At 36.2% G+C, this 19,057-nt stretch overlaps 2 protein-coding genes across 2 annotated transcripts in view; one reads left to right on the forward strand and one right to left on the reverse strand.

Annotated features, from left to right (window-relative positions):
* Positions 1-14,084, reverse strand: part of IPP (intracisternal A particle-promoted polypeptide) — a 36,424-nt gene extending 22,340 nt beyond the window's left edge. The window contains exons 1-4 of the mRNA XM_053693583.1: positions 13,967-14,084; positions 12,131-12,437; positions 2,274-2,705; positions 549-704 (exon numbers count right to left, since the gene is read on the reverse strand). Coding sequence (XP_053549558.1) covers positions 549-704; positions 2,274-2,705; positions 12,131-12,437; positions 13,967-13,969 — 898 coding nt within the window. The 5' untranslated portion in view covers positions 13,970-14,084. The remainder of the gene's footprint in view (positions 1-548; positions 705-2,273; positions 2,706-12,130; positions 12,438-13,966) is intronic.
* A 59-nt stretch (positions 14,085-14,143) lies between these two features.
* Positions 14,144-19,057, forward strand: part of DPH2 (diphthamide biosynthesis 2) — a 28,355-nt gene continuing 23,441 nt past the window's right edge. Inside the window, exon 1 of the mRNA XM_053693584.1 lies at positions 14,144-14,227. The gene's annotated coding sequence lies outside the window, so the exon portion shown is untranslated. The remainder of the gene's footprint in view (positions 14,228-19,057) is intronic.

Genomic DNA, 19,057 nt, shown 5'->3' on the forward strand with positions numbered 1-19,057 from the left:
TAAAGATAAAGGAGCTATTTGTAAACACAAAATGTAATCCCTGATTAAAGGTTTAATTATGCACAATGAAACAACCTTGCAACACACTTTCAGCAGTTATTTCACCTGTTTTTTCTGTGATTTCAATGAAAAAATTTAGTTTTTCCACTGCCTCCAGAGAAAATATAATGCATTCCATGGAATTCAGAAACTTGACCCTGCAACACACTATACAGTGATTGCTTGACATGCTCAGAAGCTTATTAAGCACAGCAGAGGAAGCTAGCTGAACAACACGGAGGAGGTTTTTGATTTTAAGAAATAACACTTGATTTTCATTGGCGGAAGGTCAACTAACCTGCCTATAAAGAACTCTGATACGGGAGTCAAAATAATAGATTCATAATTCACAGTGTGCAATTTAAAAAAAAATTGTTTCCTCTTACTAAATGTCTTGGTATCCTTGGTTGAAACGTATCTAATTTCCATTAAAACATACTGAGGTATGTTCAGGAGAGTGCACGTATCTAAACACAATTACAATTTACTAAGACAGAGATAACCCTCACCAACTGCATACAGAAATTTCCGGGCTTTCCTGCGTGGTCGAACACGGGCTGTCTGCAGAAAGCTGCACATATTCTTGTCTTTTGTCGCAGGGATTGGCTCACAGTATTCTCTCAACAGAGTCTGCAATGCCACCCTCAGGCTGAAATCTGTGATATCTAAAGGGCAGAGAAGGGAGGAAAGATGAGAGCAACTACTGATGCAGTCTCACAAATGTGGGTTCAAATTGTGTGATTTGGAGTTTAGAGTGAATATTCTGCGGCACAGACACTCTTAAAGGGACATGAGAAAGCAATGTGCTAGAAAAAGCTCACTGCACCAGTCAACCGCGCTTAACTCATCCAGTATCTCTTACTAGCCCAGAACTAGCAGAAATGATCAGCCTTCAATATAGTACACACACACAAACTATATGAGAAAGGGTATCAATACACACATGTAAACACCCATCACACCACATGAATTTATTAAAATCTCAGTGTGTTTGCTGTCACTTTTACATAAAATCTTTAATTATGCATAGTAAAACAACTTTGCAATATACTTTTGGTTTTTATTTTGTCACTTTTTATTAAATTTAGCTCTGAAAATTGTGGCTTTTCTAATTCTCAGAACTGAAAAAGCACACCGCAGACAACTAAAGGCTAAACCTGCTACATATATGTTCTAAATTGGCTTTAAGTGATGACAACTACAAAATAATGCATTTTATTCTAACATTATGATTGTGGCTAGCCTTGGACTCAAGCCCAGATTGGCTTGCAGCAAACAAGATAATTTGTTTGAAATGTAGGATACATAAATTAAACTGCCTTCTCTAAATTCTTACTAATAGATAAATTAATAATAATGATTAAAAGAAACAGTGAGAATGGAAAATGACAGAGGGCTTTAAATGCATAAAGAAAATGTGTGAGTTGATTGTCTGTTTAAAGGGACATTAAACATTTTAAGATTGTAATATTAGGTGCATTATTTATTTTGTCCCCATTTCCTATAATGTGGCTGCACACTCTAGAGACCCATTTAAATTTGTCCCTTATTGGCCTCAGCAGAGAAGAAAACCTAGCTTACAACATGGCAGCGTTCATTGCTTTACAGACAGTAGAACTTTACACAATGTTTTTAAAAATTTATCCCACTGCGCCACATCGACGTAGGCTCTATGTCATACAGTACTGCCCAACATACTTTATTGATGTTGCGCAGGTTTCTGTCCCGCTGTAAGCTTTGAGAGTGGGAGGGGCAGAAGGGCATCTGCCTTCATATGAAGCCAGATCGCCAATACAGACAGAGAGGGAGGTATGGGCCCCTACACTACGGAGAAAGATGTGATGGTTGGTGGGGGAGGTGGCTCCCTACACTACAGAAAATAAATACATTAATAATGAAAGAAAGATGTAAAAAAATACCCTACACTGGGTACTGGCAGATTGTCTGCCAGTAGCTAAGATGGTGGTGACCAGTGGGAGGATTAGAGAACTGTTTGGGAGTGATCAGGGAGGTGGGTTTTGATATGTAAATTTAAAATCAATTTCTGATAGCAAAAATGCTAAATGCTAAGTACTTTGGGTAAGTTTTTGTCTGAAATTCCTGGTAGCAAAGGGGTTAAACAATTAATATAATTAAAAGAAAAGATCTGCTCATTGTTGCTTTGAGGTCATCATTACAACTAGCATTTATTTAGTGATGCATTGGAGTGGGGTATCTATAGAAGCCACATTTACCTTCAATATTTTTTTGTAGCCTTTGTGGAGGTAGCAGTGAGAAGCGCACAGGTTCCAGAACCTCCACTACATGTCGCTTGCGTGTTCCGATGTCCTTCTGGATCCAGATCATAGCAGCAGAGAAGACCTGGTATTCATCCTCAATGCAAAGCTCCTCACTGCGCAGAATACGCACCAGCTGGTCCTTTGTGAGCGCTGGGAACTCCTCCCCCTGCTGCACCTCTGGGAAGTGTGCGTGTATGTAGCTCTCTGTGTACTCCAGCAAGGACTGGCAAACCAGCTGCTCAGATAACTGGAAGAAGCCTATACAGTTAGCTGGATCCACGTGCCCCTTAAGGAAGTCACAGCACAGGTCCACCACGTGGTCCAGTTGTAGCATGTCTGCTGCCGTCAGAAGTTCCTGAACATTCTCCGTGCTGATGTTCACTGAACCTGCCCAAATCAAAACGAAAAACACATAGTAACAGGTAAAGAAAACAATATGTCATATTTAATGGACATTAAAGGGACAAGGAAGTAAGCTCAGAAGCGTGCACGTGTCTGGAGCAATATATGGCAGCGGTTTTACAAGAATATTATCCATTTGCAAGAGAACTAGAGGGCAGCATTATTTCCTGTCATGTAGTGCTCCAGAAGTAAATTGGAAACTTTTTCTAAAAATGACCTGCTGTGTCTGAATCCCAAAAGAAAATATTTTCATGTCCCTTTAAACTAAGAATATAATCCTCCATGAAAGGTTTAATTAAAGGGACAGTAAAGTAAAAATGACACATTCACTATTTAGAGACAGCATGCAATTTCTAAACAACTTTTTATATTACTTCTATTATCATTTGCTTTGTTCTCTTTCCGCTTTATTTCTATTGTCTCACTTGCTTTGTTCCCTTGGTATTTTTTGTTGAAGAGTAAAACTAGATAGGAGCGTGCACATGTCTTTAGCAGCTTATGACAGCTCTATTTGCAACTTTGTATAACATTGCTATAAACATTGTTGCAAACACTGCTGCCAGATGGCTAAAGACACGTGCACACAGCTAGGATTTCCCTTTAACAAAAGATACAAAAAAACAAAGCAAAACTGATAAAGTGAATAGGAAAGTTGTTTAAAATTCCATTCTGTATCCAATATATTTACATTTAATTTTGACTTTACTGTCCCTTTAAGGTAAAAAAAAAACAAAAAAACAAAAAAAAAAACGTGGTATACAGTCATTATTTATTTTGCATCATACTCATTCTACATCATACTTAAAGGGACATGAAACACATTTTTTTCATGCAATTTTAAAGGATAGTAAAGTCCAAATTAAACTTTCATAATTCAAATAGGGCATGTCATTTTAAACAATTTTCTAATTTACCTTTAGCATCAAATTTGCTTTGTTCTCTTGTTATTCTTAGTTGAAAGCTAGACCTAGGTAGGCTCATATGCTAATTTCTAAGCCCTTGAAGGCCACCTCTTTTCTGAATGCATTTGACAGTGTTTTACAGCTAGAGGGCGTTAGTTCATGTGTTTCATATAGATAACACTGTGCTCATGCACATTAATTTATTTTAGAGTCAGCACTAACTGCCTGAAATGCAAGTTTGTCAGAAGATCTGAGATAAGGAGGCAGTCTGCAGAAGCTTAGATACAAGGTAATTACAGAGGTATAAAGTGTATTTCTATAACAGTGTTGGTTATGCAAAACCGGGGAATGGTAAATAAAGGGATTATCTATCTTTTTAAACAATAACATTTTTAGAGTTTACTATCCCTTTAAGCAACTTTCTAATTTACTCCTATTATCAATTTTTCTTAGTTCTCGTGGTATCTTTATTTGAAAAAGCAGGAATCTAAGCTTTGGAGCCGGCCCATTTTTGGTTCAGCACTTGGTTAGTGCTTGCTGATTGGTGGCTACATTTAGCCACCAATCAGCAAGCGCTACCCAGGTGCTGAACCAAAAAAGCCACCAATCAGCAAGCACTACACAGGTGCTGATCCAAAAATGTGCCGGCTCCAGAGCCTACATTCTTGCTTTTTCAAATAAAGATACCAAAAGAACGAAGAAAAATTGATAATAGAGTAAAGTAGAAAGTTGCTTAAAATTGCTTACGTTATCTCCTAGTTTCTCAACCTGTTGTACATGAAGCATTTGCAAGGGGTACTCCAGGGATTGGCCTTCATTATTTTTTTCCTGATGTAGCTATTATATACACGACATATCAAAGAAAGCTGTGTTTCTCATTTCTACCCTTGACGACCCCTAACATGGCAGAGTGCGAGTATTTCCCTGCCTAGGTTGGACTACAAGCTTCTGGCTTGTCAGTGACATATGAGGGTTGGAGTTGAGCTTCACTGATATGAATAGAGAAAGTGTATTACTGTGATTAAGTGTCACAGAAACAAGTGGCAGATAAATGTCCCACTGTGAAAAAGGCAAAGTGCATCATGCTGATGTGTGCCACAGTAAAATGAGACTGATAAACTGTGCATGAAATGGTTATTAAAATAGAGAGATGGTACCATAAATACTGCTTTCATCATCATGCAGAAAATAAGTTTATTTTGCTCTTTTTTTATGTAAGAAGCTCATTAATTGCATATAATTATTAATATCAATGGACTAAATATCCGTGTTTTACGTGTTTATTATTCTCTGTGGTAATATTGTTAAATATTAACTTCACACAGTTAGGAAATTCCATGCCGTCCTAACTGCGCTGGGCATTAAAGGGACAGTCAAGTAAAAAAAAAACTTTCATGTTTCAAATAGGACATGTAGTTTTAAACAACTTTCCAATCGTGCTTTGTTCTCTTGGTATTCTTAGTTTAAAGCTAAACCTAGGAGGTTCGTATGCTAATTTCTTAGACCTTGAAGGCCGCCTCTAATCTAAATGCATTTTGATAGTTTTTCACCACTAGAGGGCATTAGTTCACGTGTTTTATATAGATAACATTGAGCTCATACACAGGAATTTACCATGGAGACAGCTCTGATTGGCTAAACTGCAAGTCTGTCAAAATAACTGAAATAAGGGGGCAGTCTGCTGAGGCTTAGATACAAGGTAATTACAGAGGTAAAACGTGTATAATTATAACTGTGTTGGTTATGCAAAACTGGGGAATTGGTAATTAAGGGATTATCTATCTTTTAAAACAACAAAAATTCTGGTGTTGACTGTCCCTTTAATGCCGTGAGGATGGCATGAAACGTCCTACCTTATACAGCATTCCTGCAGCTTTGAAGTCAAGAATCAGCCTGCGCCGTGCCTAGCAATGTAGGCAGTCCCCCATAATCCGATCCTGGCCTCGAAATCACGATTGCATCAACAATTTTGTGATTTAAAGGGCCACTGTAAGTAAATATTTTCTATGCCTGTTACTAACCAACTACCCCAAATATGCTTTTTATCAATAGCATTTCATTAACATATCTCTACCGTATATCAGAAATCTTGGCTGCAAATTTAATTGTTTTCCAAACCCACTCCGTGGGTATCCTTTGCTCTGTACCAATCCGTTTACAATACCTAGGTTTCAAAATGGCGCTTTAAACACAAAGTTATTGGTTTAAGTATTTTGAACATGCAGTACTGAAAATAGTGGGCAGGATAACGTGACATCATCGGCGAATAAAATATATAACTTTTAGAACGTTATGAAACTTCGTTTTGGAGAAAATATAGGTCAGTAGGTTTTAATTAATGTTTATTAACTTTAATATGTTAGTTGTTTAGCTTAAAAATTATAACAGAAAGTAATCCTTTAATTTTTACTAATAGCGTTTACATCTGAATATTTTTCCCATGTTAACACTATTGTACCGACACAAAGGGGTTACATTTCTGAAAACATAAAACAAATATCTGATTCCTATATATTTACTTCATTAACATATCTGATACAAGGTTGTGAAATCAAGTGATACACATGATTTCCATTTTTGCTTGTGTAAAAGATCAATAATATTTGTGCTACAGTTGGGGTACATAGAAATCAAATGTATACAAACGGGGGTTGAGAAACACTGCTCTATCTGAATCATGAAAAAAAATGTTGGGTTTCATATTCCTTTAAAGGGCAAGTCAACCCAAAAAAAATCTTACTTATACAGATAAAGTTTCTAATGATTAATATAACAAACTGTAGCCTAATTTTGATAAATATATATTGATCAAGTAAAAAGACTTCCAAGTTGTCCCTCAGCTGTTTTGAAATGGCCGCCTGCCCCCTCCTCTTGATTTCGTCACCCCCATCTTCCTCATCTGCCAGTGAATGTAACTTTGCGACCCTACGCTCTCCCGTGCCTCGTGCATGCGCAATGTGCCGATTTTATTGCAGTGGGCCTTTTTAATCAGGAACTAAAAAGAACTGCTCAGTATCATATCGGTTCCTATATGCGGCAGACGCCATGATACTGAGCGGTTATTTTTAGTTATCTTTCTTTGGTTGTTCTGTCACTTACCGGTGTGGTTGCTTTTTCTCTTTAACCTTTTTTAGTTTTTGTGTCCAGCTTGTGAAAAGCTTTTAATTACCAGATTCTTACCTGCAGTTCTGATATTGTCTTTGATTGTTGATACCTGTTGTTATTTCTATTGACCATTACCTGATTCTGACCCACTCTCTTGCCATAACTTGCTGGTCATTACTTATCACTGCTGGTCAATACCTATTTCTCTCCTAATGAGTTGTCGCCACAGCGTCCTGCTGGGCATTACTCATTACTGTAGCGCCTGGCCTTTACGCTACGCCGTCCTGCTGACCTACTCTTATTTCCTGGTAGCCATTATTTGATGTTTCTCGCTACTGCTCTGCTGGTCATTATAGGTCTATGTCTTTCTGGCCATTACCTTCTACAGAGCTCCACTGTTGGTTATTTTTAGTTATCTTTCTTCTGCATCTCTTTCCTTGAATCTTGATTTGCTAGAAACAAGCAAGACATAGAGGCAGGCAATTGACAGCTCGATAGCAACAGGCAATCGCCAGTGGAGCTCTGTAGAAGGTAATGGCCAGAAAGACAGACATATAATGACCAGCAGAGCAGCAGCGAGAAACATCAAATAATGGCTACCAGGAAATGACTGCAGCCTTAAAATATATATTTATTGGTAGAGTGACAATCAACTAGGTCATTTCTTTTTATTAGAGCTGAGTGTTCTGAAACTATTCAGTATATTTAGAAAGAATATTTACACGCATGAAAATTATATACGCCGTACAGTTTTGTTTAAAGGGATATAAAACACAATTTTTTTTTCTTCATGAATCAGAGCACATTCTCATGGTATCTTTATTTGAAAAGCAGGAATGTAAGATTAGGATCCAGACCATTTTTAGTTCAGCACCTGGGTTGCCACCAATCAGCAAGCGCTACCCAGGGTGCTACCCCAGCAGCATTGCTAGTGCTAAAAAGGCATACTCCAGTAGAGCATTTAATTTATCCACTAGAACCGTCCTTTAAAGGGACATGAAACTGCTGGGTACAAGAGCCTGGTTACTACTCACAAGGCTATTTTTTTCTCCTTTGTCTGCAGCTCTCTTCAAAATTGCTCTTTTTTAAACCCCTTGCTGGTAAAGTGGGCATTGTTTTACATTGCTCTGCCATATTGGAGCTTAGGTATTTGTGCGCTATGTGACAGGAGCAGTGTGTATTCTGATCAGTGACGTTGCCCAGCTGTATCGTGGGACATTTACGGTTTTCCAGCAGTTTCATTGGTCTATATAATTTCTGAGGGCCGTATATATCAATATATCAATATATATTTATGTAACTTTTAATCAATGTAAAAAAAAAAAAAAAATTTAAAACTCACGTTCCTTTTTATGGATCTAATCCAAATGTTGCGTGTTCCAATCAGAAAGTAAAGGATTCAGCTACTTATTCTTTAGGAGTCATGGAAGGGATTTTATACATTGGTTTATCCAGAATAATCGCTTGCTCTTTTTCTCTATTAAAGGGACATGGTAAGGCAATAATAATAAAGAGGTAAAACACAGTTAAAGGGACATTAAAGTCAAAAGTAAACTTTCATGATTCAGACGAGGCACATAGTGTTAAACAACTTTCCAATTTACAACTATGATCTAATTTTCTTGATTCTTTTGGTATTCTTTGTTGAAAAGCATACCTAGGTATGCTCAGAAGAAGCAATTCACTATTGAGAGGTGGCTGCTGATTGGTGGCTGCACATATATGCCCCATTTCATTGATAAAGGGTTACAAGAGGCTATAAAGAGAGCTGCAGGCACAGGAAGAATACAATAACATGATGTGTAGTAACTTTACTATTATAATTGTGCTCAGCAGTTTAACGTCCCTGTAAAGTATTTTTATATACAAACATAACATATATCTGCAATTTAGCACCGCATTGCGACAGACCTGCATACAAACAAAACATTTTAAAATAATTTGGAAACACCTCTTGAAAAGCCTGGTAGAAATTATGTTCCTGGTCTCATTTGCTGTTGCCAGTTAAAGGGACACTGAACCCAATTTTTTTCTTTTGTGATTCAGATAGAGCATGCAATTTTAAGCAACTTTCTAATTTACTTCTATTATCAAATTGTCTTCATTCTCTTGGTATCTTTATTTGAAATGCAAGAATGTAAGTTTAGATGCCGGCCCATTTTTGGTGAACAACCTGGGTTGTTCTTGCTGATTGGTGGATAAATTCACCCATCAATAAACAAGTGTTTTCCAGTGTCCTGGACCAAAAAAACAGCTTAGATGCCAACTTTTTCTAATAAAGATAGCAAGAGAACGAAGAAAAATTGATAATAGGAGTAAATTAGAAAGTTGCTTAAAATTGCTGCTCTATCTGAATCACAAAAGAAAAAATTTGGGTTCAGTGTCCCTTTAAGGACAGCTGTACGTAAGTTTGTGCTCTGGTCTAAGCAATCAGTGTGCAGCATGTGACTTAAATATAAAAGAATATAGATGTTTAAAAGTTGTTCCTTCATATAAAGGATAAATATGTTTTGAGCACATGGTCCCTTTAAAGCCAAATTTGTTTACTTTTTAACCCACAACAATATAAAATACATTAATTCTCTACATCAGGGTATCTCAACCTTGGTACTCCAGAGGTTTTGGAACTACATTTCCCATGATGCTCAGCCAGCATTTCTCATGATGTTTAGACACTCTAAAGGGACAGTCTACACCAGAATTGTTATTGTTTTAAAAGATAGATAGTCCCTTTTATTACCCATTCCCCAGTTTTGCATAACCAACACAGTTATATTAATACAATTTTTACCTCTGGTATCTAAGTTTCTACAAAATGCCCCCTTATTTCAGTTCTTTTGACAGACTTGCATTTTAGCCAATCAGTGCTGGCTCCTAGGTAACTCCACGTGCGTAAGCACAATGTTATCTATATGACACACATGAACTAACACCCTCTAGTGGTGAAAAACTGTCAAAATGCATTCAGAAAAGGAGGCGGCCTTCAATGTCTAAGAAATTAGCATATGAACCTCCTAGGTTTAGCTTAAACTAAGAACACCAAGAGAACAAACCAATTGGTGATAAAAGTAAATTGGAAAATTGTTTAAAATTACATGCCCTATCTGAATCATTTAAAGGGACATTATACACTCGTTTTTTCTTTGCAGAAATGTTTTGTAGCTGATCTATTTATATAGCCCATAAAGTTGTTTTTTAAAAATGTATAGTTTTGCCTATTTTTAAATAACATTGCTCTGATTTTCAGACTCCTAACCAAGCCCCAAAGTTTTAGGAGAATACCGACCTATACCTACTCCAGCTTGCTCCTGTTTCTGTAAAGGGTCTTTTCATATGCAAACGAAGGGGGAGGGTCTGATATTTCCCACTTGCAGTGGGTGTTCCAGTAACCTTTTAAACAGAGCTAAACTGGGAGCTTCTAAGTACTGTAAGTACTGGATTTTTATATCAGTATCTGTGCATCTTATTCTTTATAGTAGTGTCTATTACATGCAGTTATATGAAAATTGGTATATACTGTCCCTTTAAGTTTATTTTGGACTAGACTGTCCCTTTAAGCTGGCTGAGCATCATGAGAGATGTAGTTCTAAAACATCTGCAGTGCCAAGGTTTAGCACCCCTGCTCTACATGTACAAAACTGAGGATAGAAACAGAGTTGGATTGCAGATAAGAACCAGAATTATTAACTCCGCCTACATTTCCTTCTGATGCATAAGCTTAAAGGGACATGAAACCCAAAAAATGTCGTAATGATTCAGACAGAGTGTACAATTTTAAAATACTTTCCAATTTATTCTATCATCAAATCTACTTTATTCTCTTGATATCCTTTGTTGAAAAGCAGATAGGTAGGCTCAGGAGCTTGCATGTGTCTGGAGAAATCAAATATCACAGTTCAACAGTGTGAGACCAGCATCTTTACTCACTTTTTTGATGCACGTGAAAAGTTCACTGAGCGGATGCAATAACCTTTGTCAAATTGAAGAAAAATAATTTCACAGCACCATCTTCATCTTAATTCTTCAAAAACATTTATTGAAAGACCACAGCTTGGTAGATAAGTGACGTTTCAGTCTCACTTGCCCTTAATCATGCTGTGAAATCAGTTTTCTCCAGTGTCTTGAGAACTATATGGCAGCAGTTTTGCAAGAATGTTTTTAACAATGTTATACATTGTGAAGACAGCTGCCAACTAGTGCTCAAAAGCATTCTTTCAAAATTGCTGCCATATAGTTCTCCAGACGTGTGCACATTTTCTACCTAGGTATTCTTTTCAACAAAGTATATCATAAGAAAGAAGAACATTTAAAAACAGTAAAATGTAAAGTTTGTTTTTAAATTATATGCTCCATCTGAATCATAAAATAAAAAAGGGTTTTATGTACCTTTAATTATTTTTAAGTCATTCTTCAATTCCCTCGCAGCTTTTGTCCTTACCACATCTACTGGATGCCTGTCCTATGGATCAACAACTCCTTCTGTAAATTACCCCTGAACCTAATACCCTCCAGCCTGAGATCATGGCCTCTGCTCTGGTGTTGTTCTTTTTTGAAAAAGAGTTCTGCGAATACGATTTCAACTATAATAAAATAATTTGTAACTCAAGGGTAGAGCATAACATGTGGAAAAAAACCTTAAAGAGACAGCAAGGTCAAAATGAGACTTTCATGATCCAGATAGAGCAGCAATTTTAAACAGCTTCCCAGTTTACTCCTACTAGCAAATTTGCTTTGTTCTCTTGGTGTCTTTTGTTTAAGAGTAAACCTAGGTAGGCTGAGGAGCAGCAATGCACTACTGGGAGCTAGCTGAACACATCTGGTGAGCATATGACACGAGACCTAAGTGTAAAGCCAACAATGACCAATTAGCTCCCAGTAGTGCATTGCTGCTCCTGAGCCTAATTAGGTATGATTTTGAATAAAGGATACCAAGAGAATGAAGCAACTATGATAAGTCAATTCAGCAGTTTAACCCCTAGACGCCGTTAGGACGACATGGAACGTCATACCTTATATGGCGTCCTGCAGCCTCCCCCTTTTTACGCAATCAAGAATCGGACTGGGGGCGTGCCTAGCAGCGTAGGCCGTCCCCCATGATCTGATCCCAGCCCTGAAATCACGCGATTTCATTTTCACAGCAAGTGTTTACATCAGAACTTTGCTCTGATGTTAAACACATTGATGCCAGCACAAAGGGGTTAATATGGTATGAAATCATGAAAGTTTAAACTTGACTTTACTGTCCCTTTTAAACAAATGTATGACAGCATTCATGGTCATAAGTTGCACTCACAGAAATACGGTTGGTTTTAGATGACAAGTCCATGAAATTGCTCAGCAGATAGCAATCTAATAAATGTGCATGTGTGATGCTAATGTGTGCCCTATATTTATGCCAGTTACCTGTGTAAATAAAATCCAAAAGGAGTTCAAAACTGCTGGGTTCCACTCCTTGGATCTGTACAACATCATTTGAAGACTCTCGCAGGCCGCCAGCCAGCAGGGCAGCAAAATACGGACTGCTGGCGGCCAGCACCAGCTTATGCAGCCCAAACAATGTATCATCAATTTGTATTTGCACATCACAAAACTCCAGATTATTCCTCATTTTGTTGATCTGAGATAGGAGATGTTGCGCGTGTTTGTCCAGGGAGCTGGAGGCTTTAAGTTGAGAGGTGAGCTCCTTACTCGGTTGGTCGTAAACAGAAGACTAGAGAAATTCAAACAGGAAAAATGAGGTAACTGATTCTTATGAACAAAGAAATAAACTAAAAATGCTCGAATGTGTTTGTTACTTGCACCCAGTAGTGCAATAAGATCCTCTTTGTGTTTAAAGGGACATAAAACAAGTTGGGATAGAGACAGAATATAATATGTACTTTAATTACTTTACCTGCAAATTTATACTGCAGTGCCTCGTCATTAACCCTTTCTTTTTAGTTTCTGAATTGTAAAGCTTTAACTCCCCCCCACACCTTTCCTTCTATGGCTGTAGCTATATCTATTGTTATTTTGGTAGAATGCAAAAATGCACATTGATGATCTGCTGGAGCCTAGAAGCTGTGAACTCAGTTGAAATACAATGCCTGTGTCTAAACACTGAAAAGGGGGGTGGAGTTGGCTTCTCCAGGCAGCTAAGCTATGTAATTCATTTAGCTTATTTTTGAAAATTATTTTAAAATGATTGCCAGCAATTTTTAAACAATTTTTTTTATGCAAACTATTTTAATGAATTAGCCCTTTTAGGATATGCGCAGATCTAAACCTGTTTTATGTCCCTTTAAGACCTGCAAATAGGTTAAACCCATAGTTAAAGTCAGCTACAGAGCAGCAATGCACTACTGGGACCTAGATGAACAAATCTGGTAAGCCAATGAGGCGGCATATGTGTGTAGCCGCCAATCACCAGCTAGCTTTCAGCAGTGCATTGCTGCACCTGAAAATGTATGCTTTTCAACAATGGCTAAAGAACAAGGTTGATTGGTAACAGTAAATTTCTTAAAATTGCATGTTCTATCTGAACAATGAAAGTGTAATTTTGACTTTTATGCCTCATTAAATATGCTAAAAAATGATGTAGTATGTCAAATGATGCCTTTAAAAACAAAAACCAACCATACCTACAATAAGATAAAATGTTACATTATTTAAAGGGATACTACAATCAAAATTCACATCTACATAAAAACTTTAAGCATATCAAAAGTGATGCACTTTCATTAATTTTCTTTCTCTATGTTTTTAGGAATATATACCTCCTGAGATAGGGTGAAGTGCATATAGCTTTCAAATCCCTCACCAGGCGACATAACACACAGTGATTGTGTACATTTATATCTGTCTCTATTTGGCTGTGATCATGTTTATAAAATAAACCTGATCACAGGGCTTTTCAGTGGTCCTGTCCCTGACTGCAAATTAATGAAAATAAAAATACAATCAACAGATGTATGTCCCTTTAAAGCTTAAAAACATGAACCTAAAAATGTGATAAATGAATATAAAAAAAAAACTGCTCCCAACTTTACAACAGATTTACAACATATATCTGTCAACTGCATTAGAATTAGATATTATGCTAAAAGCTAAATGCTTTTAACCCCTTGACTGCTGTATCCCTGTTTGGCAGGCAAAGGGTTAAAGTGCCACAGCCTTGGCAACAAAGCAGTCTTAAAAGACTACAATCTGTCATCCCATCTACGCATCTCATTTCTACCACTATCCATGAACGATACAAACCATTGTAAGCCCTCTTCGCAAAACAAATGCTTTTAGTGACAACTAAGGATCCGTAGTGACGCCTTCACACTGGATCTTTTTTTTAAGTCGCATCATTTTTTGGTAGTGGGAATTGATTATACCGCGGCCATCTTTGTTGTGGTAAATAGAACTTTTTTTGCCTGATTGGATAACAATCCCGGAAGTCCGTTTTCTTACCATGTGTAACCATTCTGTTTCTGAAGCTCATGTGAAGGAAGCTGTTTTCTGTATCAGATATCGGTAACTAATATCATATTGCATTAATTATAATAGTAACTTGCTGAATGGGGTGTTATTACTGCAGTTTAGAATATATATATATATATATATATATATATATATATATGTATATATATATATATTTTATTTTTTTCTAGAGCAGCCTCACAATTTACAGCTTATATTTTCCCCTGAAATAAACACCCAAATTTATTTATAAGCGATGTTTTTTTTTAAATTTAAGATAGTTATTATGTTGGCAAATAAGCAGCATAACATATAACAAGAATGGTAAACTTGAATTTTTATTATTATTCCATTTTAAACGAAGCATATTTATCAAATACAAATAAAACATTTGTCTATTCAGCATAAACAGTTGTTTTTGTATGGGATGGGAATAAAATAAATTTTCAAGGATACTAACATAGATATTTAAATAAACAACAAAACCAAACATAAGTATAATCTAAATTACCAGTAATACAACATACAAGTTGAATAGAATATATTATTCTATATTGGATAAGTGACATTTCTTTTTATCTGTATAACTAGTGTTTTACTCATTGCTTTTGTGTCAAATAGTACTGAAGAAGCTGATTTTGTGTATCACTGGTAAAAATATGTTTAAAGTAATTTTATATAGTATCCATATTCTCAGTCACCACTCAACAGTACTTATACTATGTGTTTAACCCCTTTTGTGGGGGTTAAGCACATAGAGGTGCAGGGTCGCTCTTTTCACATTACATGCTCTAACAAATATATGAAGAAAAGTTTTAATTGGTAGCCAGTTATTGGTGCATTTATGATTGGTTGAATTTTCATTTGCGTGTAAACACATCTTATTTTAACCTCTTAAGGACATATGACGGAATTTTTCCGTCATAAAACAATTGAGCAAACTGAAAGCTGTGTCCTTAAAGGGTTAAAGGGACAGTGTACTGTAAAATTGTTTTCTCTTTAATGTGTTTACAATTACTTCTTATACCAGCTGCATAGTTTAAAATGTATGGGAATTGTTCCTTTAGAATCTTATATTTTTGTATATAATGTCTCTGCTTCTGCTAACTGAATACATCATTATCTATTTAATTATTTACACAAAGACCTCCTTATCTTCTTTATTAATATTATTTACTCAAAGTCCAATACTTGGATAGAACAATGGAAAATTAACATTTTAGTACCTCTCTGTCCCCACTGGGAGCTTTATTTTATATAAACATTCTTGTTTACATTTTTTTTTGTAACCAGATATTAAAATGACAGTTTACTCAAAAACTTTCTCCCCTTTAATTTGTTACCAATAATCCACTTTACCTGCTGTGGTGTATTACATTATTTACAAGTATTTCCTTTACCCTTATATTGGCATTTGAAATAGCCGATTTAGCCTGTGGTATCTCCACATATTCTTAAATTTTCTGGCCTCAGGTTCAAGCTATAGATAAGCTGTGTAAACACAACCAGCAGAAGAAATTTCACTCCCAGTGGGGTATAGAAGAGATAAGGTAATAACATGTTAATTTTTCATTGTTCTTTCAAAGTATTGGTCTTTGGTTTACAGACACCTATAAGATAAAAAGCATGTATCTGTACACAATGTGATAAAGTAATGAGATCTGATTATACCTACAGATATAAGATAAAGAAGCATGTATATGTACACAGTGTGATACAGTAATGAGATCTGATTATACCTACAGATATAAGATAAAGACACATGTATATGTACACAGTGTGATACAGTAATGAGATCTGATTATACCTACAGATATAAGATAAAGACACATGTATATGTACACAATGTGATACAGTAATGGGATCTGATTATATCTACAGATATCAGATAAAGACACATGTATATGTACACAGTGCGATACAGTAATGAGATCTGATTATACCTACAGATATAAGATAAAGACACATGTATATGTACACAATGTGATACAGTAATGAGATCTAATTATACCTACAGATATAAGATAAAGACACATGTATATGTACACAATGTGATACAGTAATGAGATCTGATTATACCTACAGATATAAGATAAAGACACATGTATATGTACACAATGTGATACAGTAATGAGATCTGATTATACCTACAGATATAAGATACAGACACATGTATATGTACACAATGTGATACAGTAATGAGATCTGATTATACCTACAGATATAAGATAAAGACACATGTATATGTACACAATGTGATACAGTAATGAGATCTAATTATACCTACAGATATAAGAAAAAGACATGTATATGTACACAATGTGATACAGTAATGAGATCTGATTATACCTACAGATATAACATACAGACACATGTATATGTACACAATGTGATACAGTAATGAGATCTAATTATACCTACAGATATAAGATAAAGACACATGTATATGTACACAATGTGATACAGTAATGAGATCTGATTATACCTACAGATATAACATACAGACACATGTATATGTACACAATGTGATACAGTAATGCGATCTGATTATACCTACAGATATAAGATACAGACACATGTATATGTACACAATGTGATACAGTAATGAGATCTGATTATACCTACAGATATAAGATAAAGATACATGTATATGTACACAATGTAATACAGTAATGAGATCTGATTATACCTACAGATATAAGATACAGAGACATGTATATGTACACAATGTGAGAAAGTAATGAGATCTGATTATACCTACAGACAGGGCCGCCACTAGAAATTTTGGGGCCCCTGACTTAACCATTGATCAGGCCCCCCCCCCCCCCCCCTCCTTTGACATGTGCAATTTTTGACCAAGTGACCAAAAATGTATATGCACTTTATTCTTAAGTGTCTATTTAAACTTGGAAATGTTGTAAAGGTAGTAACATACACTGAAACACACACACACTCGCACATAAGGATTCACATATAGACACTCAAGCAAACACGCAAAGAAACTCAGACACTTAGCACTTGTTTACATTGACCTGACAAGTAATGAGGTAAACTACAGTTTTGTAAAAAAAGGTGATTTAGAAAACAAAATATGGAGTTCTGATTATCTTTTTGTAAAGGAAGATGCCAACTAAATGATGACAACAGCATGCAGTGGCTGAAAGGAAAGGCCCTGAACTGCCAAAAGAATAATTTAAAGGTTAAATGGTAGATTGGTGACTTCCGGAAAGGTCTCATTAGTCTCAAAGTCTGTAGAAAGATGTGAATAATCATTAGTAAGGTCAAAAATGTCCTAAAAAGGAACAAACAATGGACACACACACACACAATCTCAAACTTGCACATACACCCAAGGAAACACCAACAGAGACAGCCTCAGAAAACACACAAAGACACACACACACACACACACAGAGACACCCATAGAAAACACACAAAGACACACACACACACACACAGAGACACCCATAGAAAACACAGAAAGACATACATACACACCCTCACTGAGACATCCACAGAAAACACACAAAGACATACACACACCCTCACAGAGACACCCACAGAAAATACACACCCTCACAGAAACATCCACAGAAAACACACACACACCCTCACAGAGACATCCACAGACATACACACCCACCCTCACAGAGGCATCCAGAGAAAATACACAAAGACAAACGCACGCCCACCCTCACAGAGACACCCATAGAAGAAGCTTAAAGACATATGCACACACCCTCACAGACATCCACAGAAAATGCACAAAGACATACACACCCACCCTCACAAAGTTACCAACAGAAAAAAAATACATACACACTTATAGAGACACAAACCAAAGCACAAAGACATAAACACAGACACCCACAGAAACACTCACAGGAGGAAACATTTATGCACCTTGCATCCCCTAAATCAACAGTGTGTGACATGCATGATAAAAAAAAATGCAGAAATTAAGAGATCACTTTTTAAAGAATCATATTTGTAAATGTGCAAACAAAAATAATTCTGTGAATTCAAAATTGTACATTAATTATCTGGGTAGATGGCTAGATGAAGAAAAGTACTTTTAAAAGGTTGACATATGTTTGTTTGATATTTTCCCCATTTTCCCCAACCAAGAGCACCACTTCAAATATAGTGTACAAATGTTCCCATCTGTCAGCTGTACTTGTGGATTTTGAAAATGCTGTACTCTATATGGTCTTGGTGGAACCATAATCTGTGGTACTCATACCATTAGATCTGGTTAAATGCAGGATTTAAGATTGTTGGTATGCATTTCAAAATTAAGTCAGCTGTAGAGTAAACTGAACAGTTTTAAGTTAACCTGTCTCATTTCAAACACTGAGCAATCTTAGTCTGAGAGTATAACAAGTTATGCAGATGTAAAAATCTTAGATAAAATGCCTCCTTGTATCTGGAAAGTCCTTGCATAAAGGGGCAGTAAACTGGAATGTAATATATATCATTTGTGTATTGAGGAGGAAACATTTCTGCATGGTTTTAAATATAGAATTTTTACAGCATTGTCAAATAATCATAAATACACTGCTGCTAAAAAAATGTGTTTTTATGGACCCCTGGCCCCACCATACAACTACTACCACACTGAAGTTACAATCTTAAATTGCACAAAGAAATAAAAAACATTTGTTAAGTAATTCCTACCTCCTCTGCAAATGAAAGTGATCAGCCGTCTGACTCAGGCACACACTCTACAAACAAAGTGCCAAGTCTGTCTCACACTGTGCATAGTGGTTTAGTGCACACTCAGAAATCCTCTCAAATGCTAATACTTTACTCCTTGTAATAACATTTCCCATGCTCAATTAGCACTCTGCTGTAGTACCCACTGGTGGCTGCCAAAATTAAAAA

This window comes from Bombina bombina, chromosome 10 (genome assembly GCF_027579735.1).
Source record: "Bombina bombina isolate aBomBom1 chromosome 10, aBomBom1.pri, whole genome shotgun sequence".
NCBI classification, from domain to species: Eukaryota; Metazoa; Chordata; class Amphibia; order Anura; family Bombinatoridae; genus Bombina; species Bombina bombina.